The sequence below is a fragment of the Hyla sarda genome, chromosome 4 (genome assembly GCF_029499605.1).
Source record: "Hyla sarda isolate aHylSar1 chromosome 4, aHylSar1.hap1, whole genome shotgun sequence".
NCBI classification, from domain to species: domain Eukaryota; kingdom Metazoa; phylum Chordata; class Amphibia; order Anura; family Hylidae; genus Hyla; species Hyla sarda.
This window is the reverse complement of record NC_079192.1, coordinates 127,276,755-127,297,849: the sequence shown is the minus strand read 5'-3', so window position 1 is coordinate 127,297,849 and position 21,095 is coordinate 127,276,755. Positions and strand designations below refer to the sequence as shown.

The 21,095-nt window shown below is 40.5% G+C and overlaps 1 protein-coding gene and 1 long non-coding RNA gene across 10 annotated transcripts in view; one reads left to right on the top strand and one right to left on the bottom strand.

Moving 5' to 3' along the window:
- Nucleotides 1-481: 481 nt before the first annotated feature.
- PPIP5K1 (diphosphoinositol pentakisphosphate kinase 1) overlaps nucleotides 482-21,095 on the bottom strand; it is a 206,128-nt gene continuing 185,514 nt past the window's right edge. For 4 of the 9 annotated variants that reach the window (XM_056572095.1, XM_056572096.1, XM_056572098.1 and 1 more), the window contains 2 exons: nucleotides 17,651-17,761; nucleotides 484-7,841 (listed from right to left, as the gene is read on the bottom strand). In XM_056572095.1, the coding sequence (XP_056428070.1) occupies nucleotides 7,369-7,841; nucleotides 17,651-17,761 (584 nt within the window). In that variant the 3' untranslated portion in view covers nucleotides 484-7,368. Of the gene's footprint in view, nucleotides 7,842-17,650; nucleotides 17,762-21,095 lie in introns of all 9 variants that reach the window. The other 5 variants (XM_056572097.1, XM_056572099.1, XM_056572100.1 and 2 more) reach the window with 3 other exon arrangements.
- The window catches only part of LOC130368443 (uncharacterized), a 35,386-nt gene continuing 31,992 nt past the window's right edge, over nucleotides 17,702-21,095 (top strand). Inside the window, exons 1-2 of the long non-coding RNA XR_008892469.1 lie at nucleotides 17,702-17,822; nucleotides 18,152-18,339. This is a non-coding gene — a long non-coding RNA (uncharacterized LOC130368443). The remainder of the gene's footprint in view (nucleotides 17,823-18,151; nucleotides 18,340-21,095) is intronic.

The following is a 21,095-nucleotide window of genomic DNA, read 5'->3' as shown; positions in this document are numbered from 1 at the left end:
TCTAAAAGTTAAGAAGGTAAGGGCATGACCACCACACATGGGACATGGTACCCCCTGCACAGGTTTGGTATGGTCAGGTACATTCTATGAAGGGCAGCTGTTATGCCCCCTCCCGTAGACAGGAATGGTGGGGGCGTGATGTGATGTCATGAGGGGGGCATGGCGTTGCATCACGTCTCCAGTCCCGAAAACTTCTGGTTTCCGACCCTGGGATGCAGCTCCGCACGTAATGCGGGTGCTTCAGGGAGATCCCAGCGGCAGGCCCCCGCGATCAGACATCTTCTCCCCTATCCTTTGGATAGGGTATAAAATGTCTAAAGCTGGAATACCCCTTTAAACTTACTTTCCATTTTGTACTTTATTTTGGCAGTTATGGGATTAGAGAAGTGAGAATTCCTTAATTGTTTTCACTCAGTTTGTCCTTTTTAATAATTACACTATCTTGACAGACAATGTATTCGGTAATAAGTCATAATGGAAAGTACTGTATCCTCACCTCTTCAGCCAGGCTCTATACATACCAAAAGGTGTATAGCTAAAAATCCATTGGCTGACTACAGACTATTCTAAAATGTAGCCGCCAGCCTACCATCAGAGAAGCAATGTAACAGAAGAAATGTGCTGTGAACATTTAGGTACATTAGTCCTGGAAACATTTCTACCAAAATATTATCTGGATTTGCCAAGTTGGCAGAACTCTTAAAAATGAGGCAAAGCATAGAGGCAAAGATATGTGTCCATTGCAAAGACAAGCCAGAAAGTACGACAAGTTTTTAACACAACTTTATTGCTTCAACACAGGAGTGCTGCAATTCGAACAAGAAGCCATTTTTTACGGTTACAATAGGACATTAGTGCAGTATGTTTATTTTTAGCAGAATACTGTACCATATGCAACAAAGAACAATGAGATACAATGAACAGACAAGTGGTTATAACCATTCAAGGAGTTCAGAAACAGAAATCTCTAAGTCTTTTAAAGGTATACATCAGTTCAGTAAGCTTTCACACAGGAATTTCTTAAAATAAATGGCTTTAATGTGGAACAGGCAATCTCTCTATTGTCTGCCCCAGACCTAGTATACAATATATGAAAAAGTCCTACAATTATAGAAACATGTGGCAAAAGAGAGTCTAAATTACAGCTATATTCACCTGTTTAATCCCTGCCACAACATCCAGCACTATCTTTCTGGTCCTTCGCTGCAGTGATAAGGCACCCACATACCCATGTCAGCACTGCATCCAAACACTGGTTTCAGTGGTCTTATGCTGTATAACATTGAGGCCAGTGATTTGCTGCATTGTTGATGTGAGGATACGAGCACGTCATTGCTACAAATGTGTAAACAAAGATGGCTAGAAGGATCAGAGGTGGCGCTAGATACGGTGAAGATTAAATTGGTGCATATAGGTTATTTTATTATACAATCCCAGTTGTAAAATTTTAAAATAAGCTGGACAACCCCTTTAAACAACTTTATCCGTAAAGGTCCAGCTTAAGAAGAAACAAAGATGGAGTAATATCAAGATTCAAGACACAAAGTACCATGACTTTATGAAAATCATCACAGAATTATGGACTAAAACAAAACACGGCTGCCTTCTTCCAAAAGAACAAAGATCACACATCCAAAAGTTGTGTTTTGGTATTGCAGCAGAGCCACATTCAAAACCAGACACAAAGGACAGGTGCAGCGCTATTTTTGGCAGAAAACTGCCATGTTTTATAATTCTGTAGATCTCAAAAAAGTTCTATAGCTTTATGTTGACAAAGCGTAATTGTAAGGGTATGTTCAAATAAACAAAATTGATGTGGTTCTTCATGCAGAAACTGTGCCGTTTCCACTTCTAAAACCCTGCTCCCACTGACTTCATTGACATATCATTTGTCCACACAGGTAAAGGGGTACTCCGCCCCCTGATGGACATATCACTTGTCCACGCATTTAAAGGGGTACTTCACCCCTAGATGGACGTATCACTTGTCCACGCTGTTAAAGGGGTACTCCACCCCTAGACATCTTACCCCCTATCCAAAGAATAGAGGATAAGATGTCTGATCACGGGGGGGTCCCACTGCTGGGGACCCCCCGCAATCTCGGCTGCAGCACCCCAGACATCCAGTGCACAGAGTAAACTTCTCTTCTTGCCGGATGAACGGCGATGCGGGGCGGAGGCTTGCGATGTCACGTCCATGCCTCCTCAATGCAAGTCTATGGGAGGGGGCGTGACGGCTGTCATGCTCCCTCCCATAGACTTGCATTGAGGGGGCCTGGCCGTGACGTCACAAGCCTCTGGCGCTGCACCAGACGCTCTAAACGAACGTCGGGTGCAGCAGGGAGATCGCAGGGGACTCCTGCGATCAGACATCTTATCCCCTGTCCTTTCGATAGGGAATAAGATGTCTAGGGGCGGAGTAGTCCTTTAAACTGTGAAGCTAATAATGAAGTCAATGGGAGCTTTAGGGCTGGCCTTGCCATGCTGCTGGTAGGTTTTGCCACGTGACCCCACCCTTATTTTCTGCATGCAAATCTGCAGCAGAACAGTCTTCATTAACAATTTGGCTTATGCAGGTTGAATGTATATACATTACAATGCAAGATGGTGCTCTGTCCTCATTGTGTCAGACAGCTCAGTTTGTAGCCCTCTCTGACCTCTCCTGATGCCTAATCTAATATAAAAGATAAAATAAGATACAAATAAATCTACTGTACATCAAATGGGATTTGAGCTTACATTTGTATTCAGGACAGGTTAGAAAAGGGACTGAATCATCGGAGAGAAGTTTGATGGAATGTGCACAGAATTGCATCCAGCAGCTTGCATTGATGTTTATAGGTACATCTATACTGCAGAAGTCAAAGGGTAGCAACAAACTTCCAATTCTTTATTTGATAATGCACATGCATTGCAATAAAAATGGTTCCAAATATGTCCATAGCCTTTAAAACACATAACTATTGCTGCTGTCTCCAAGTCGATCGCTCTAATCAACCCTGAAACATTTCAATAGCTTCAACAAGTGTGAACAATAGTACTTCATGATGGGTATTTGGCCTCTAAATGTAACCCATAGATCTTTTAATTCCACAATATCTTCAGGATTTCTGCTTGCTGTCGGGGAATAAAACATTTGTAAGTAGCATAATTGTGATATACAATGAAGCTTTATTTGCACAATTCTGGACAACTTGCTGATAGAGAAAGACATTTTTGAAAAAGACATTTAAGAAAGATAAAATGTGGCTCCTCATTCTTTTTAAATTGACAGTAAGTATATGACTAAACCATATTTATGTTAAGATACAATAAAACATTAAGCCCATGGTTTGTGTTTTTTCTTCTATAGAAGGACATGGCTAAAAGAATCGCTTTCATTTTATTTTCTGATTAACATTGTGTCAAAAAATTACAATCAATGATATTAGGCTGATATTCTGGCACAAGTATACTTTCTTTTATACAGTGCTGGACATTATCTTATTACTAGAGTTTATATATATATATATATATATATATATATATATATATATATATATATGTAGCCTAAACTTAAAGAGGTACTCCAGAGATTTTTTTTTTAAGTAAACTGGTAACAGAAAGTTAAACATATTTGAAATTACTTCTATTTAAAAATCTTAATCCTTTCAGTACTTATCAGCTGCTGTATGCTCCAGAGGAAGTTGAGTTGTTCTATTCTGTCTGACCACAGTGCTCTCTGCTGACACCTCTGTCCATGCCAAGAACGGTCCAGAGCAGGAGCAAATCCCCATAACAAACCTATTCTGCGCTGAACAGTTCCTGACATGGACAGAGGTGTCAGCAGAGAGCACTGTGGTCAGACAGAAAATAAATTTAAAAAGAAAAGAACTTCCTGTGGCGCATACAGGAGGTGAAGGATTATGACTTTTAAATAGAATTAATACACAAATATGTTTTACTTTCTGGCATCAGTTGATTGTAAAAAAAATATTTTCCACCAGAGTACCCCTTCAAATAGTGGCAAGGAACTTTGTCACCCTACAAGGCATTGACTAAGTCCTAAAGCACTGGATGGATTGTTCCATATCAGATAGGATAAGAATTTCCCTTATATCTTTGAATTAATGTTTTTGTACATAAAAAGTATTTGTTAACAAACAATTGATGTTACAGGGGAAACGGGACAAAATGGAGGTGCAAGATGTATTCCCTTGTTTCTTAAATTGTATTCATCCTTTCAAATAAATAAGGAGGCCTATGTGTACGGTCACAGTAGGAGAGAAATGAGCACAGAAAACCCATGTAGCGCATAACTTACAGACTGCAACAAAACAACAATCATAAAGATGATCACAACATAAAGTGACAATTAACACCAAACACATCCACAAATAAATCTACAATGTGTACAAAGCCCAAGCGTACAGCATCTGTATATATAACACCCACTGATCACAAACATAGAGGATTAAAGCAGACACCAACTTCCTGTATTCAGCACAGTGGTAACACCGTTCAAACAGTATGGAGAAATACATTGGACAACTGTTTGTACATAAATGTTTATATGTATATATATATAATATAGATTTATTCATTTAAATTGTAACAGATTATTCTAAAAATAGCATTTTTCTCTTCACTTCTGATACAATAAACCTTTTTCCAACTCCAATTAGGGCTTCCGGTTTTATTAACAGTTTATATTATTACTTGCCTTTGTTAATTATTTGTTATTTATGTATTTTATATTTTTTTTATTTTTTATTTTTTACAATAAATTACCAGTAATATATATATATATATATATATATATATTTAACAATGTAACTAGAAAATTCAAGAAACTTTAAAATACGTTAGAAAAATGTACCTGTATACAACCTAATTTCAGTACATCAAAACCGGTAGCCATAATCTGTGGTCAAGTATAACAGCACAGGATGCATTCTAGTAAATCAGTCCATTATCTTGTATAGAGCTACAGACTTTTATTCTATTAATTACGGTTCCAGATTACACTCCACTTTTCCTTAAGTTTAAATAATTATTTTTACTAGCAATACTTGAGAAAATAGAAAATGATTTGTATTATTCTCTTTTGGCACCTAAACTTTTGTTTGATAAGTGGACTGTGAATCATACAAAAGAAACCGTTCTAGCTCAGTAGTGATTTTCAAGTATTTTTCAGGACTAAAATGCACCCTGTAAAGTCAAATCAATATACAAAATATAAAGCCATATCTGTTCTAGCTGCTTTTAGTATAAATCTCATAGTGCTCAAAATCTGGACACTTGGCAGTATATTCTACACACAATCTACCAAAATAGGTAGAATAAATTCAGCCATTGGATATAGGTCCTAACACATACATTCAAAAATAGTTTTGAGTTAACACCTCTCTGGCACAATCGGTCATACAACAAGAGCGTAGACTGCAAATGGTATATGACGTAAAAGCTCAGTTCAGACACTTTTTCAAATCAAAGCAATTAATCCTTTAAGGTATAGACCCCAAATGAATTGCAACATGAAAGTGTCGTATCGTTCTGTTGAGTGTTCCCAAGTAGAGACTCGGTGTTGTATTTAACATTACCACAATCCTTTAAAGAATGAAGTTTCTGAAAATGTTCTCAAAATTCAGTAGTTTTAAAACAGTTATCCATATCCACGTCAATCATCATGTATTACTCTTAGTTTTAAGTTATTCTTCAATGCTGGTGAGATATGGACGTAATATCGTAACCAGTATTGCTTGGACATATAAGTCAATATGTGGAGAACACTAATGAAAATAGATGCATATAAAAATAAATGTCAATAAATAAATGGATTATAATCATTCACTACAAAGGTATTTAAGAAGTCTTCTTCACAAAACATCTTCTCATGTACCCGCTTGGAAGTATGAGCATCCTGAAGGTGATGCCCAAATTGTAGATGAGTGGCTCCTCAGTATGGCAAAGTATTGTTTCACAATCATGTGATTTTTATAGGCGAGTTAAACTGCTGTCATAAAGTTTTTACAAATGTTAAAGCTGAGCAAAGGTCCAGACTGTTCACTGAAAGTAACTATGGTTAAAGAAGTTTCAGCTACATTAAATTGCAAACATTTGCAATATAGAGCAGATTCCATCCAAATGAAGATGTCGCTAGCAGTCCATATGTATGGAATTTAACATGTTCAGTTGAAGTCTGAACAAACCAGCACTGGTAAATCAGTGGTTGAAGGCTCATTTTTTCCCAGTATCTCAAAGCTAAAAGCCATCAGAATTTTACTCACAGTAAAAAAATAATTCTCTAGCAGCTTATAAATATATCAATCATTTCTCTATAGTAAAACAGCTAATGCTGATCTACAAGGGATACTGGCACTCAAGAACATCAAGAACAGTAAGATCTGTTCAAAATGCTGATCCAATGAAAAACAATTATTATTATGATATATATATTTTTTTAAGTCAGTTATTTTTTCATGGATTGGAAATTGTCTCTACTGTTTCCTCCATATTGGAACTAATAAATCCAATTAAAGCACTCTGTTTTTTGCCCATATAATTATTCTCACCACCAGTATTCCTGTAGTGTAATCTGTTTCATTCCAGCTCAGCTGCATTCATGCATTTATTACTGGAGCTGTGTCATGTAACTGCCAGTCTGACAACCACTGCATGCATCCATGTGTAGAAAGGATGTCAGTCTCTGTGAACCGGCTTCCTGTGAACTACATGATTATATCACCACTCATCTGATCCCTCGAGGCAGTTCAGACACAACCCCACCTTTCTTGTTCATCTCTATGACCCTTTTATAAGTAGACTGCTGCTGAAGATCCTATATCTGCCCTAAGAGACATGAAGTCAATAAAGTAATTAGCTGCAGAGTTATACAACTCCCCTAAATGCACTGCTTGCCTATTCTGTGTGCAGATTCTCCAGTGTGTCCTGTGTGATGTAGCCTAACACTGCTCTCCTGTGTAGAGCTGAAACCCCTTATAAGGAGACAGACTGCAGCTGTATCACAAATGACAATATATAGAGTGAAAATGTGTAAAGAAGATCAATGTCACTGATCTATCATTTACTGCACTTAGATATACCGGTATCTCAAAGCAGACCACGTATAGTAATGAGACTCCACTCCCTCTTCCTATGCAAAGTCAGAGGCATCATAAAAAATGTATGCTACTTTAGAAAACTATATCAATAGCAAAATAGGAATTAAGATGGCAGACAACCCATGCATGCTACATTAACTGAAATAGGTATAGACAAGGCATGCACAAGAATGACTACATAATTCTCCAATAATAGTCTGTGCTACATTACATGAGCAAAAAAAAAAAACAAAAAAAAAAACCTGGAGTGCTTCTTTAATCTTTTCTAAAGTGAGGTTTCCTGCCCATATATAGAAAGTTCTGTTAATAGTTGCTCATTTAGCGCTGACTGCTGAAGCATCTGATCATCAGAGTCCGTGTTACATGTGGTAGATGTTGTCTTCTTTGTAAGATCTTCACTTGGAAGCAAGTCTTCGCCTGGTGGTTCTGTTTCCAAATGAGCCTCATCTTCCACGCATGGCTGTGATGCTGCTGGCAGAAAACATGGAGGCAGTGGTGACAGACCCAATGAGTCATTATTTGGGGGATCTTCCGCTGGAGGTGAGGTATTACATATCTCCTGACTGCTGGCTGTGTCATCATTCTGTGTCTGCTGGGGCTGAAACATATCAAAATTCAATTTTTTTTCCTGTTCTTCAGTCAGCATCTTTTCATTAAAGGTGAAACGTGCTGAAAGGTCTATAGTGGTTGGAGATGAAGGTCCGGCACTTGACACAGTGCTGGATGGACCGCTGCTATCTGTTAATGACAATACAAGGTATTATTCATTAACTAAAACATTGACATATTAGAAAACCTGAAACTCATAACTGTATTATACTAATCATAAAAAGTTTACTATTTAAATGTGAAATGTACAGACACATGAACACATCAATTGTAGCAAAATAGGTTGTTAGGGAATAACCAGGCTTTACTGCTTTCCACAAAGAAATATAAAATATAATGACCACACCTGGGACATCCATAACACAAAATACAGAGTTCAAAACTACAGTATCCACAATGGAATTCTCTAGCTCACCAAAAAACTAAAAGCATAGCAATGTGCTAATTTTCCATTACTGCTACAAACACGCAATGTAAAGGAGTATACTAAACCAAGAAAACTTTGTATTATATGATTCAAGATATTATTAAACATGTTTGCCATTTTGTGCAAAAAAGTTTGCAGGGCTTGGTATCAGGGGTGCAAAATCTGGATGAGGACAGCTAACACTTCCACCTGTAATAACGTCAACGCACATCCGGCTGACAGTGTTCCCAGCCTCGAGCAGTAGCATATGGGAAAACAAGGTGTAGCGCTCGAATCTGAAAAAGCAGGAAACTTTTACTGCGACATGTTCAGTAACACACTGACAGGATACAAACACCAACGCATTTCAGATCAAACTTGATCCTTAAAGCGTTCCCGTCAGATCCAACAAAAAAATATATATTTGTAATATATATATATGTATCAGTACCTAATCCTGACCATGTACATTTCATTTTTTATGTGTCTATCACCTTTATTTTTTGTATCACACTATTAATTTAGCTCACTAGTCTGAATTCCTCTCAAAGGGAGGGGGCGTGGCCTCACTGTGCAGGTCTCCGCCCCTCCCTCAGTATTTTGTCTGCTCACATCTCCCCTAGCATTAGCAAAACTACAACTCCCAGCTTGTCCTCACTGACAGTAGCGGGACACAAGCTGACAGTGAGAGGATTTTTTCCTCCAGATGTGATCCCTGCACTCACAGCTGTCAATCAAGGAAGTGGGTCCATGACATAGCTGATGACGCATGGACACAGCAGGACTAGTATGTGTCCAAGCAGGCAGTTGTTTGACTGGCTTTTTTAGTATGAAATACTGAACATTTTCTAATGAAAGCAATTGCAAAACCTATTAAGTTTTGCATGCTTTACAACATATCAAAAGTTTTTGTATCTGACAGTGCCCATTTAATCATGGCTAATGACACACAATAAAACAAATATATATATATATATATATATATATATATAGTATCAAAAAGTCACGTGGAAGTGAAATCACAAATGCTTAAAATCAATGTGGAAAAAATACTCACAAAACATGGAAAACTGAACTGAGCACACTGTTACAATATTTATTATATATTTATTAAATAGGGAGTCATTTGGATCTTTGTTTTAGATACCCGAATATATATAATATGTGATTATGTTCAATATGCGCATAGGATTATATATAGGTTTTTCTGGTCTCTGTCTGTATATATTATAACAGTGTGCTCAATCCAGTTTTCCATGTTTTGTGAGTATTTTTTCCCACATTGCTTTTAAGCATTTTTGTGTTATCACTTGCACGTGAATTTTTGATACTATATATATATATATATATATATATATAAATATATATATATATAAATAAATATATATATATAGTGTTTGTTTTATTGTGTGTCATTAGCCATGATTACCTCGTCCAGGATAAAGGGAGTACAGGTACGCCCTTGTGTCCTAGTACTTAAGGACCGAGGGCTTACCTGTACGCCCTGGTCCCATTACTGGGATTTAAATAATTCTCACGGGCGGAGAACATTTCAAACCCGGAGGGTCCCGGTTGCTATAAGCAGCCAGGACCCACGGTTAATAGGTAGGCACCGACGATTGGACCAATGCCAGGCATTAACCCTTTAGACACCGCAATAAAAGTTGATAGTGGTGTCTAAAGTGTGGGGTTAACAGTGCCGGTAGCTCAGGGATGCTGATCGGGACATCCGCGGTGAAATCGTGTGTCCCGATAGGATGAGTGGATGGCGGGAGGGCCCTTACCTGCCTCCTTGCCGTCCAATCAGTCCTCTGCTGCTACCAGCCAGCCATGCAGCCTAGAGTAGCAGAGCACCAATAACACTGATCAATGCTATGCTATGGCATATCTGTATACAATCTTCAGATTGCATGGTATAGCCCCCTATGGGGAAAAAAAAAAAGTGTAAAAAAAATCATTAATAAAAGTGAATTAACCCCTTCCCTAATAAAAGTTTGAATCATCCCCCTTTTACCATTACCATTTAAAAAAAATAAAAAATAATGTAATAAAAAATAAGCAATTATATGTGGTACTGCCATGTGCATCAATGGCCGATTAAAATATAAGGTTAGTTAAACCACACAGTTGATGGCGTACATATAAAAAAAATACCAAAACGGTGCATTTTTGATCAGTTCATATACCATAAAAAAACTAATAAAGAGAGATCAAAAAGTCCCATGAAAATAAAAGTGGTACTGAAAAACTACAGATCACTGGCAAAAAAATATTGCCTCGTATGCGCAAAAATAAAAAAGTTATAGGGGTCAGAAGATGACAATTTTAAACATACTAATTTTGGTGCATGTAGTTATAATTTTTAAAGGTAGTAAAATAAAATCTAAATAAATTAGGTATCCTTGTGACTGTATGGACCTACAGAATAAAGATAAGGTGTCATTTTTACAGAAAATTGTACTGTGTAGAAATGGAAGCCCCCAAAAGTTACAAAATGGCTTTTTTTTCAATTTCCCCTTACAAATATATATTTTTTGGTTTTGCCGTAGATTTTGTTATTAAATGATTGATGTCATTACAAAGTACAACTGCTGATGCAAAAAACAAGTCCTAAAATGGGTCTGCAAATTTGAAAGCATTTTGAATTTTAGAAGGGGAGGAGGAAAAAACGAAAATGCAAAAATGAAAATTGGCCGGCTCAAAAGGATAAAGGATAAGAGGTCTGATCGCTGGGGTCCCGCCGCTCTGGACCCCTGCGATCTCGGCTGCGGCACCCCAGACATCCGGTGCACGGAGGACTAGCGATGCGAGGCGGAGGCTCGTGACATCGCGGCCGTGACCCGCTCGTGATATCATGGCCCTACCCCCTCAATGCAAGCCTATGAGAGGGGGCGTGACCGTCATGTCACGAGTGCAGGGGGGAGACAGCGGCAGGACCCCCGCAATCAGACATCTTATCCCCTATCCTTTGGGCGGAGTACCCCTTTTAAGGCTAAAATGGGCTTAGTTCTTAAGGTGTTAAGGATCAAGTTTGATCCGAAACACATTGGTGTTTGTATCCTGTCAGTGTGTTCCTGAACATGTTGCAATAAAAGTTTTCTGCTTTTTTCACATTCAAGCGCGATACCTTGTTTTCCTGGATATTAGGGGTGGGCTTACAGTGGTCCATCAGATTTAATTTATGGCAGAAAATAGCTAATTGGAGCTGGAATAGATTTCCAAGGAAATTTGACAGCCCTGTATCCAGGGCTGTGGAGTCGGAGTCAGAGTCGGATGAAATTTTTGGTACCTGGAGTCGGAGTCGGCAAACAATGCACCGACTCCGACTAAATTTAGATTGGAATAAAAAAAAAAAAAAAGCAAGTTTAAATGTCCCAATTCACAAAAAGTTATAATTAATGAATTCTCTACTATAAGAATAAAGATCAACGCATGCAGTGCCTCACGTAACCGCAAAACGAACACGTTAAGTGACTGTGAAGAAGGATGCTTTTCATGTGCTTTACTATTTGGCACACAACGCACAATTAGTAGCGGCAATACTTATACTTTCCATAGTGTTGAGTCCTGCTGTTACAGGGAACCCATGGGTAACCTAGCCTCTCACTGATAAGGGATTAAGGAAATATGTTTTTTGCAGGACTAGAGACACTTGCATAAGTGTAGGGAATGGAGGGTCAATAGTTCAAGACTGAAGCTGTAAACCATTGGAAAAACTGCTGCCATTCAGCTAAGGCTATAAAAACTTGTAAACTCGATTGTTAGCTTAAAGGGGTACTCTGCCCCTAGACATCAAGAGGAGCGGAGCCGTGATATAGTGATGCTCCGGCCCCTGTATCGCCCGTCATTACGCACAGAGCTAACTCGCTCTGTGCAGTAATGATAGCGCGGTGCCGCATCGGCGATTCCGGGGGTCCCCTTTGGAAAGGGGATAAGATGTCAGATCGCCGGGGTCCCGCTGCTGGGGAACCCCCGGGATCGCCGCTGCGGCACCGCGGGCTCATTACTGCACAGAGCGAGCGAGTAATGACGGGCGATACAGGGGCCGGAACATCGTTACATCACGGCTCCGCCCCTCATGATGTCACGGCCCGCCCCCTCAATACAAGTCTATGGGAAGGGGTGTGGGGGTCGTCACGCCCCCTGCCATAGACTTGCATTAAGGGGGTGGGCCGTGATGTCACGAGGGGCGGAGTCATGATGTAACGCTGCTCCATCCCCTGTATAGCCCATCATTACGCACAGAGCGAACTCTCTCTGTGTAGTAATGAAAGCGCGGTGCCGCAGTGGCGATCCCGGGGGTCCCCAGCAGCAGGACCCCGGCGATCTGACATCTTATCCCCTATCCTTTGGATAGGGGATAAGATGTCTAGGGGCGGAGTACCCCTTTAAACTTGACTATGGGATTCTACTAGGGAAATCATGTTTTATAATAAATGCCCCTTCCTGGATCCTCCCACTGCCCTATCTTCAGCAGCAGATCAGCACACAAACTGTTCAATACATTAGACTGTTGGCTTCCCAGCCAGTAGTCCTGTGGTAATGACATGTATGTTGCCTTTCTTTCCTTCAAGGAATGTATAAAATACATTCACATATTAATACAGAGGAGTCGGGGAGTTGGAGTTGGAAGCACAGAAAACTCCGGAGTCGGAGTTGGAACATTTATCTACCGACTCCACAGCCCTGCCTGTATCATGCTAAGAGATGCAGACATGGGATAGTATAAATATGAAATAAATTATACAGCCTACCTAATGGCTGTTTGCAAAGTTATAAAATTGTGTTTTCCTTGTCATAGAGGCGATTCTGGGTTGCAGAATGCATGCTTGACATTTAAGCTCTGAGCATGACAGAGCTGAGAATTCCCTTTAACCCCTTAATGACTCAGGACATATATTTAGGTCCTGTGCCGGCTCCCACGAAATAATGCGGGGTCACGTGGTGACCGCGCGTCATATCGGGTCGGTCCCGGCGGCTAAAGGTTGCCGGGACCCGTGGCTAATACCGGACATCACCGATCCCGGTGATGTCTGGTATTAACCCTTTAGACATGGAGATCAACTTTGATCGCTGCATCTAAAGTGAAAGTAAAAGCATCCCCAGCAACTCAGTTGGGCTGATCGCGGTGAAACTGCAGTGTCCCGATCAGCTGTACGGACACAGGGAAGGTCCCTACATGCCTCCTCGTTGTCCGATCGCCGAATGACTGCTCCGTGCCTGAGATCCAGGCAGGAGCAATCGAGGGCCGAAAACACTGATCAATGCTATTTTATGGTATAGCATTGATCAGTGCATGCAATCAATGTACTGCATGTTATAGTCCCCTATGGGGGCTATAACAGTGCAAAAAAAAAAATTTAAGATTTTTTTTTTTTTATGCATTCATTTTCTTGTTAACTTTCTAGAAGTAAGACAAAATCAAACCTAGATAAGTAGGATATCATTTTAATCTTCTGAACCTACAGAATAAAGTGAAGGTGTCATTTTTATCGATAAATGCACTGCGTAGAAACAAAAGCCCCCAGAAGTTACAAAATGGCTTTTTTTCTTCAATTTTGTCGCACAAATTTTTTTTGTGGTTTTGCCGTAGATTGTTGGTTAAAATGACTGATGTCATTACAAAGTAAAATTGGTGGCGCCAAAAAAAAAAAGCCATCATATGAGTTTGTAGGTCAAAATTGAAAGAGTTATGATTTTTAAAGGGTGAGGAGGAAAAAACTAAAGTGCAAAAATTGAAAAACCCTGAGTCCTTAAGGGGTTAAAGGCATGCAGACTGCCAAATATCCACCAAAAGAATTAAGAGGTAGATATAATACTAAAGTACTCAGTAAATAGATTAAAGACACTTGCCCAGATTTGCTTTATCTGTTAACTTCTTAGGCAGTTAAAACCAACTATAAATTAGCTTAAATTGTGCAAGAATATTGGCTCATGGTGTTGCATCTAAAGCAATATACTTTTGTCAAAGCCACACCTTCTTTTACATAAGCCGCACTCCATTGTCAGCCACAGCTTGAAAAATACATTGTTAAATAGTGTTCACAGCTTGTAGCCAATGTTTTGGTGCAAATTGTGCCTGAACTCAAATGTATTTTTATGTATTCATTATTATTATTCATTATTCTTGACAGTGAAGAATAATGAATATGCATAAGATGTACGGGCATAGTACGGCATACAGGATGGAGGCAGGGGAGTTTGGAAAGTCGACTTTCCACTTCCGTTGCGCACTAAACAGAATTACCATTCTAGCAATGGGGCCATATCTTCACAATGCAAGGACCAATTTTAGTTAAGTGATTCCTTATTTTATTCCTGTTCATCCGCAGTATAACCCAGTAAATTGGAAGCCTGTCAGTTTTCCTCTAGGTTGATTAAGAATGATAGAAATTAGAATTTGTTTTACTTTATATAAGCATTAAACGGGTACTCCGCCCCTAGACATCTTATCTCCTATCCAAAGGGGACCCCCACAATCTCTCCTGCAGCACCCCTGTCTTTCAGCTGCACACAGCAAGGATCGCTCTGTGGCAGATGACGGGTGGTGCAGGGGACGAAGTGTCCCCTAAATGCGAGTCTATGGGAGGGGGCGTGGCGGACGTCACGCCCCCTCCCATAGACTTGCATTCAGGAGGCAGAGCATGGCATCATGAGGGGGCAAAGCCGTGCAGCTGAATGACAGGGGTGCTGCAGGAGAGATCCCAGTGGCGGGACCACTGCTATCAGACATCTTATCCCCTATCCTTTGGATAGAAGATAAGATGTCTAGGGGCGGAGTACCCCTTTAATGTAGTTAAAAGGGCAGGAGGGGTTCATCGGTAACAGAGTCTTTTTAATATGTCTGCTTCAGCAGGGTTGTTTTAACAAAACAATGACCTAGATTTACCAAAAGATTGACTGCTTAAAGTGTACCTGTCATCAACAAAAACTTTATATAATGTAGAAAATACCATTATATGGGTTTAAAAATATGTATATTTTTGTCCCTGCAGCTATTGCCTGTATGTCTCTATGAGGAGTTCAAATACAGTAAGTGCAGGTGGACAAGCAGGGCTCCGCGCACCCAGGACAAGCAGGGCTCCGCGCACCCAGGACAAGCAGGGCTCCGCGCACCCAGGACAAGCAGGGCTCCGCGCACCCAGGACAAGCAGGGCTCCGCGCACCCAGGACAAGCAGGGCTCCGCGCACCCAGGACAAGCAGGGCTTCGCGCACCCAGGACAAGCAGGGCTCCGCACACCCAGGACAAGCAGGGCCCCGCACACTCAGGACAAGCAGGGCTCCGCACACTCAGGACAAGCAGGGCTCCGCACACTCAGGACAAGCAGGGCTCCGCACACTCAAGACAAGCAGGGCTCCGTACACTCAGGACAAGCAGGGCTCCGTACACCGATGACAAGCAGGGCTCCGTACACCGAGGACAAGCAGGGCTCTGTACACCGAGGACAAGCAGGGCTCTGTACACCGAGGACAAGCAGGGCTCTGTGCCCTGAAGACAAGCAGGGCTCTGTTCTAAATGATATAAAAAGTTTTTGTTGACAACAGGTACACTTTAAACTGAAAAAAGACAATATAAGGATGTGGCAAATTTATCACAGTGGCTTATGGAGTTTCAAAAATTTGGCATCGCCTTTGTCTAGGTTTAACACCTTAAGGACCAAGGACGTACCGGTACGTCCTTGGTCCTGCTCTTCTGATATAACGCGGGGTTACACAGTAACCCCGCGTCATATCACGGCGGGCCCGGCGTCATAGTGAAGCCGGGACCCGCCTCTAATAGCGCGCAGCGCCGATCGCGGCGCCGCGCGCTATTAACCCTTTAGCCGCGCGCTCAGAGCTGAGCCGCGCGGCTAAAAGTGAAAGTGAAAGTTCCCGACCAGCTCAGTCGAGCTGTTCGGGATAGCCGCGGCTTATCGCGGCATCCCGAACAGCTGACAGGACAGCGGGAGGGCCCCTTCCTGCCTCCTCGCTGTCCAATCGCCGAATGACTGCTCAGTGCCTGAGATCCAGACATGAGCAGTCATGCGGCAGAATCGTTGATCACTGGTTTCTTATGAGAAACCAGTGATCAGCATAGAAGATCAGTGTGTGCAGTGTTATAGGTCCCTATGGGAGCTATAACACTGCAAAAAAAAAGTGAATAAAGATCATTTAACTCCTCCCCTATTAAAAGTTTGAATCACCCCCCTTTTCCAATAAAAAAAAAAAAACAGTGTAAATAAAAATAAAAATAAACATATGTGGTATCACCGCGTGCGGAAATGTCCGAATTATAAAAATATATCATTAATTAAACCGCTCGGTCAATGGCGTGCGCGCAAAAAAATTCCAAAGTCCAAAATAGTGCATTTTTGGTCACTTTTTATATCATTTAAAAATGATCAATAAGTCCTATCAATGCAAAAATGGTACCGTTAAAAACTTCAGATCACGGCGCAAAAAATTAGCCATCATACCGCCCCATACACGGAAAAATAAAAAAGTTATAGGGGTCAGAAGATGACAATTTTAAACGTATTCATTTTCCTGCATGTAGTTATGATTTTTTCCAGAAGTCCGACAAAATCAAACCTATATAAGTAGGGTATCATTTTAATCGTATGGACCTACAGAATACATATCAGGTGTCATTTTTACCGAAAAATGTACTACGTAGAAACGGAAGCCCCCAAAAGTTACAAAACAGCGTTTTTTTTTCAATTTTGTCGCACAATGATTTTTTTTCCCGCTTCACCATAGATTTTTGGGCAAAATGAATCACGTCATTACAAAGTAGAATTGGTGGCGCAAAAAATAAGCCATCATATGGATTTTTAGGTGTAAATTTGAAAGAGTTATGATTTTTTAAAGGCAAGGAGCAAAAAACGAAAATGCAAAAACGGAAAAAACCCCGGTCCTTAAGGGGTTAATTTTAGACATGTTTAACTTTTATGCTAATGTCACATTGGCTTAAAAAAATATCTGACACATTTTGGTGCCACACCCCTTTATAGTAAAGCCATTGGTAAGCTATGTCCTCTTGCTAAGTGAAGCACAAAGAGTGTCTAAAACATATAAGAAATGTGTTCAAAATGGAGATTGTGACCCACTGTGCAAAATTTTGATGCAGTGTACATCAAAGCTGAGGAAAATACACATTGATAAATTTGCCCCAATATTGTAACAATATATTTTATTGGAACTGCCATTTAGATAAAAAAAATACAACCAGATTAGTCGAACAGCATTACTACAGTAGACCAAACAATGATAAAAATGTAATTAAATGTAATAGCGGGCATCAGTGTGATAGCTGATGTCGGCTATTAGAGGTGAGGTCCTGGTTGCTGATTGCTCCTGTACTTGACATAAATGTACATCATGGTGCACTAAGTACCAGGGCACCATAACTTACATTTACAACACGTGTCCTCTATTGGTTGAAAACAAAAAGGTGTGCATAGCTTCCGATAGTATTTCTAGAAGCATTACATATAGATTCAAACATCTAAATAATCTTTATACAGTAACATATACACAAAAAGAACTTACACCAAGGAGGCCGCTCTGAGCGGTGCCGTAAAGGAAGTGATGAAGAAGAGAGAATTCTGTGAGGCAGATAAACATCTCCTGCTGGATGGCGGTTCATGGAGTCACATCCCGCTGGTGGAACAAAGGAACAAATGGAAGAGATTACCCAACTGTGACAGAGATACTACTATAGGTAGATATTATTTAAAGGGGAACTCCGGAGGAAAGACATTTTTTTTAAATCAATTGGTGCCAGAAAGTTAAACAGATTTGTAAATTACTTCTATTTAAAAATCTAAATCCTTCCAGCACTTATCAGCTGCTATATGCTACAGAGGAAGTTTTACATTGGAGTACCCCTTTAAGGTCAAGATACCAGTCAAAGTGTTGACTATGTAAGACATCTTAGTTGACATCTGTGTTTTGCTGCTATCTGTATGTAAAAAAAATGTATGAATTTTGATGAACTTTTGCACATTATCATCAGTTCAGTGCTTAATGTAACCCTTTCTTGTTTTGCAGCTGCTGTTTCTCACTTTTGCTCACATAGCACCTTGCAAAGCCAGTACATCAGTAACCCTTTCTGCCCCGACATGCCATCTTTAGTAGTGTATTGTGTACATCATCCCCATCCCAGTTCAGCCTATCCGGTGCATGTTCACCAGAATTATGCCAAAGCATAGCAGAGAGGAGTAGGTGTCAAACTACAGGTATGCCTTAAAGGTGAAATCTAGGGTCCCCCTTACTGATGCTCATTTGACTCAACAAATGGGAAGGAGTTAACAGATAGTCTCCTCTTCTTAACTGTGGTTTACATAATTTCAACATGTTCAGTCTTCATGGTTACAGCAGCCATTCTTATAAAATGATATAGAGCAGCACGAGCCCCTCATACATGTCAATCAAACAACATAAGACTCACTGTGTAGCTTTGGCTACTTACTACCATACAGCGTAGCTACAGTAAGTGATTATAGCTGTGCCCTACTAGGGCATAGCTAAAAAACTGTCCCAACAGTTGAAGTGGTAGTAAGATTTAAACTGTAATTTTGCCTCAAGGCTGCTTTCAGAGAGCCATAGTACAGGTGGCTATTTGTGCACGTATTATGAGTGCAACACCCATACCTGTTGTTCATTAGAGCTGGAGTTAGTGCAACACAGGCTACTATAGTGCTCACACATATAGTACCTCACATACAGTCATGGCTGTAAATGTTGGCACCCCTGAATTTTTTTTTAATAGAAAATGAAGTATTTCTCACAGAAAAGGCTTGCAGTAACACATGTTTTGCTATATACAATATTATTCCCTTTAGTGTGCATTGGAACTAAACCAGTAAAGGGAGGAAAAAAAGCTAATTGGACATAATGTCACACCAAACTCCAAAAATGGTCTAGACAAAATTATTGGCACCCTTTCAAAATTGGGGAAAAATAAGATTGTTTCAAGCATGTGATGCTCCTTTAAACTAACCTGGGGCAAGCAACAGGTGTGGGCAATATAAAAAAAATCCCACCTGAAAGCAGATTAAAAGGAGAGAAGTTCACTTAGTCTTTGCATTGTGTGTCTGTGTGTTCCACACTCAGCATGGACAACAGAAAGAGGAGAAGAGAACTGTCTGAGGCCTTGAGAACCATAATTGTGGAAAAATATCAACAATCTCAAGGCTACAAATCAATCTCCAGAGATCTAGATTTGCCTTTGTCCACAGTGCGCAATATTATCAAGAAGTTTGCAACCCATGGCACTGTAGCGAATCTCCCTGGGCGTGGACGGAAGAGAAAAATTGATGAAAGGTGTCAACGCAGGATAGTCAGGATGGTGGATAAGCAGCCCCAAACAAGTTCCAAAGATATTCAAGCTGTCCTGAAGGCTCTGGGAGCATCAGTGTCAGCGCGAACAATACGTCGACATTTAAATGAAATGAAAGGCTATGGCACGGGACCAAAGAGGACTCCACTGCTCACAAAGAGACATAAAAAAGCAAGACTACATTTTGCCAAAATGAACTTGAGTAAGCCAAAATCCTTCTGGGAAAACGTCTTTTGGACAGATGAAACCAAGATAGAGCTTTTTGGTAAAGCACATCATTTTACCGTTTACTGAAAACGGAATGAGGCCTACAAAGAAAAGAACACAGTACCTACAGTGAAATATGGTAGAGGTTCAATGATGTTTTGGGGTTGTTTTGCTGCCTCTGGCACTGGGTGCCTTGAATATGTGCAAGGCATCATGAAATCTGAGGATTACCAATGGATTTTGGGTTGCACTGTACAGCCCAGTGTTAGAAAGCTGGATTTGCGTCCGAGATCTTGGGTCTTCCAGCAGAACAATGACCCCAAACATACTTCAAAAAGCACCCAGAAATGGACGGCAACCAATAGTTATGAAGTGGCCAGCAATGAGTCCAGATCTAAATCCCATTGAACACCTGTGGAGAGATCTTAAAATTGCTATTGGGAAAAGGCGCCGTTCCAATAAGAGAGACCTGGAGCAGTTTGCAAAGGAAAAGTGGTCCAACATTCCGGCTGAGAGGTGTAAGAAGCTTATTGATGGTTATAGGAAGTGACTGATTTCAGTTATTTTTTCCAAAGGGTGTGCAACCAAATATTAAGTTATGGGCGTGGATAATTTTGTCCAGCCCATTTTTGGAGTTTGGTGTGACACTATGTCCAATTAGCTTTTTTCCCTCCCATTTCTGGTTTAGCTCCAATATACACAAAGGGAATAAACATGTGTATAGCAAACATGTGTTACTGCAATCCATTTCTGTAAGAAATACTTCCTTTTCTAGAAAAATTTCAGGGGTGCCAACATTTACGGCCATGACTGTATATTATGGCTGTCTAAAAGCAGCCTAAGGCAGACACAGGTGTAACCGTGCAGAATTTATCTTTTGTGATCACTGATTGAGTGAAATGGACCTGATGAAGATAGTTGAGTGCTGTCTTTATTAGGCCCATAGAGTTCAATGTAATGCACATGGCTGTCAGCTACTCAATTCAAATGGGGGAGGGGTCGGGGAGGACCCCTGTTCTTGTGACTCATAGGGTTCCCAGCTAATGGACCAACACTGATAAGGTAGTAACTGTCATTGATAGGAAACCCTTGAAAATACAATATCGAATGCACTCACCTATAGGACACTGTGTAATTATATGAATATACTTAAAGGGGTTTCCCAACTCCCAGCTCAGTGTGCTTGAAAACATTAAAAAAAATACTTTCTCAAAAACGCTGCTGCTCTCGCAGAGCTGGTCTTGTTGCACAGCACTTGCTGTGTTTGAGGTCAGTGTGTGCATTGCCTGCTCATCCTATCAGCAGCTAAGGCTGGCAGTGAACCTGCTGACCCCAAAACACAGCAAGCACTGCCCAATGGGACTAGCTCCAGAGGAAAGGCATCGGGGGAAGCGTGGAAAGCAAATATGTGTTTTGTTTTTTAAGGTCTTCAAGCACACTGAGCCA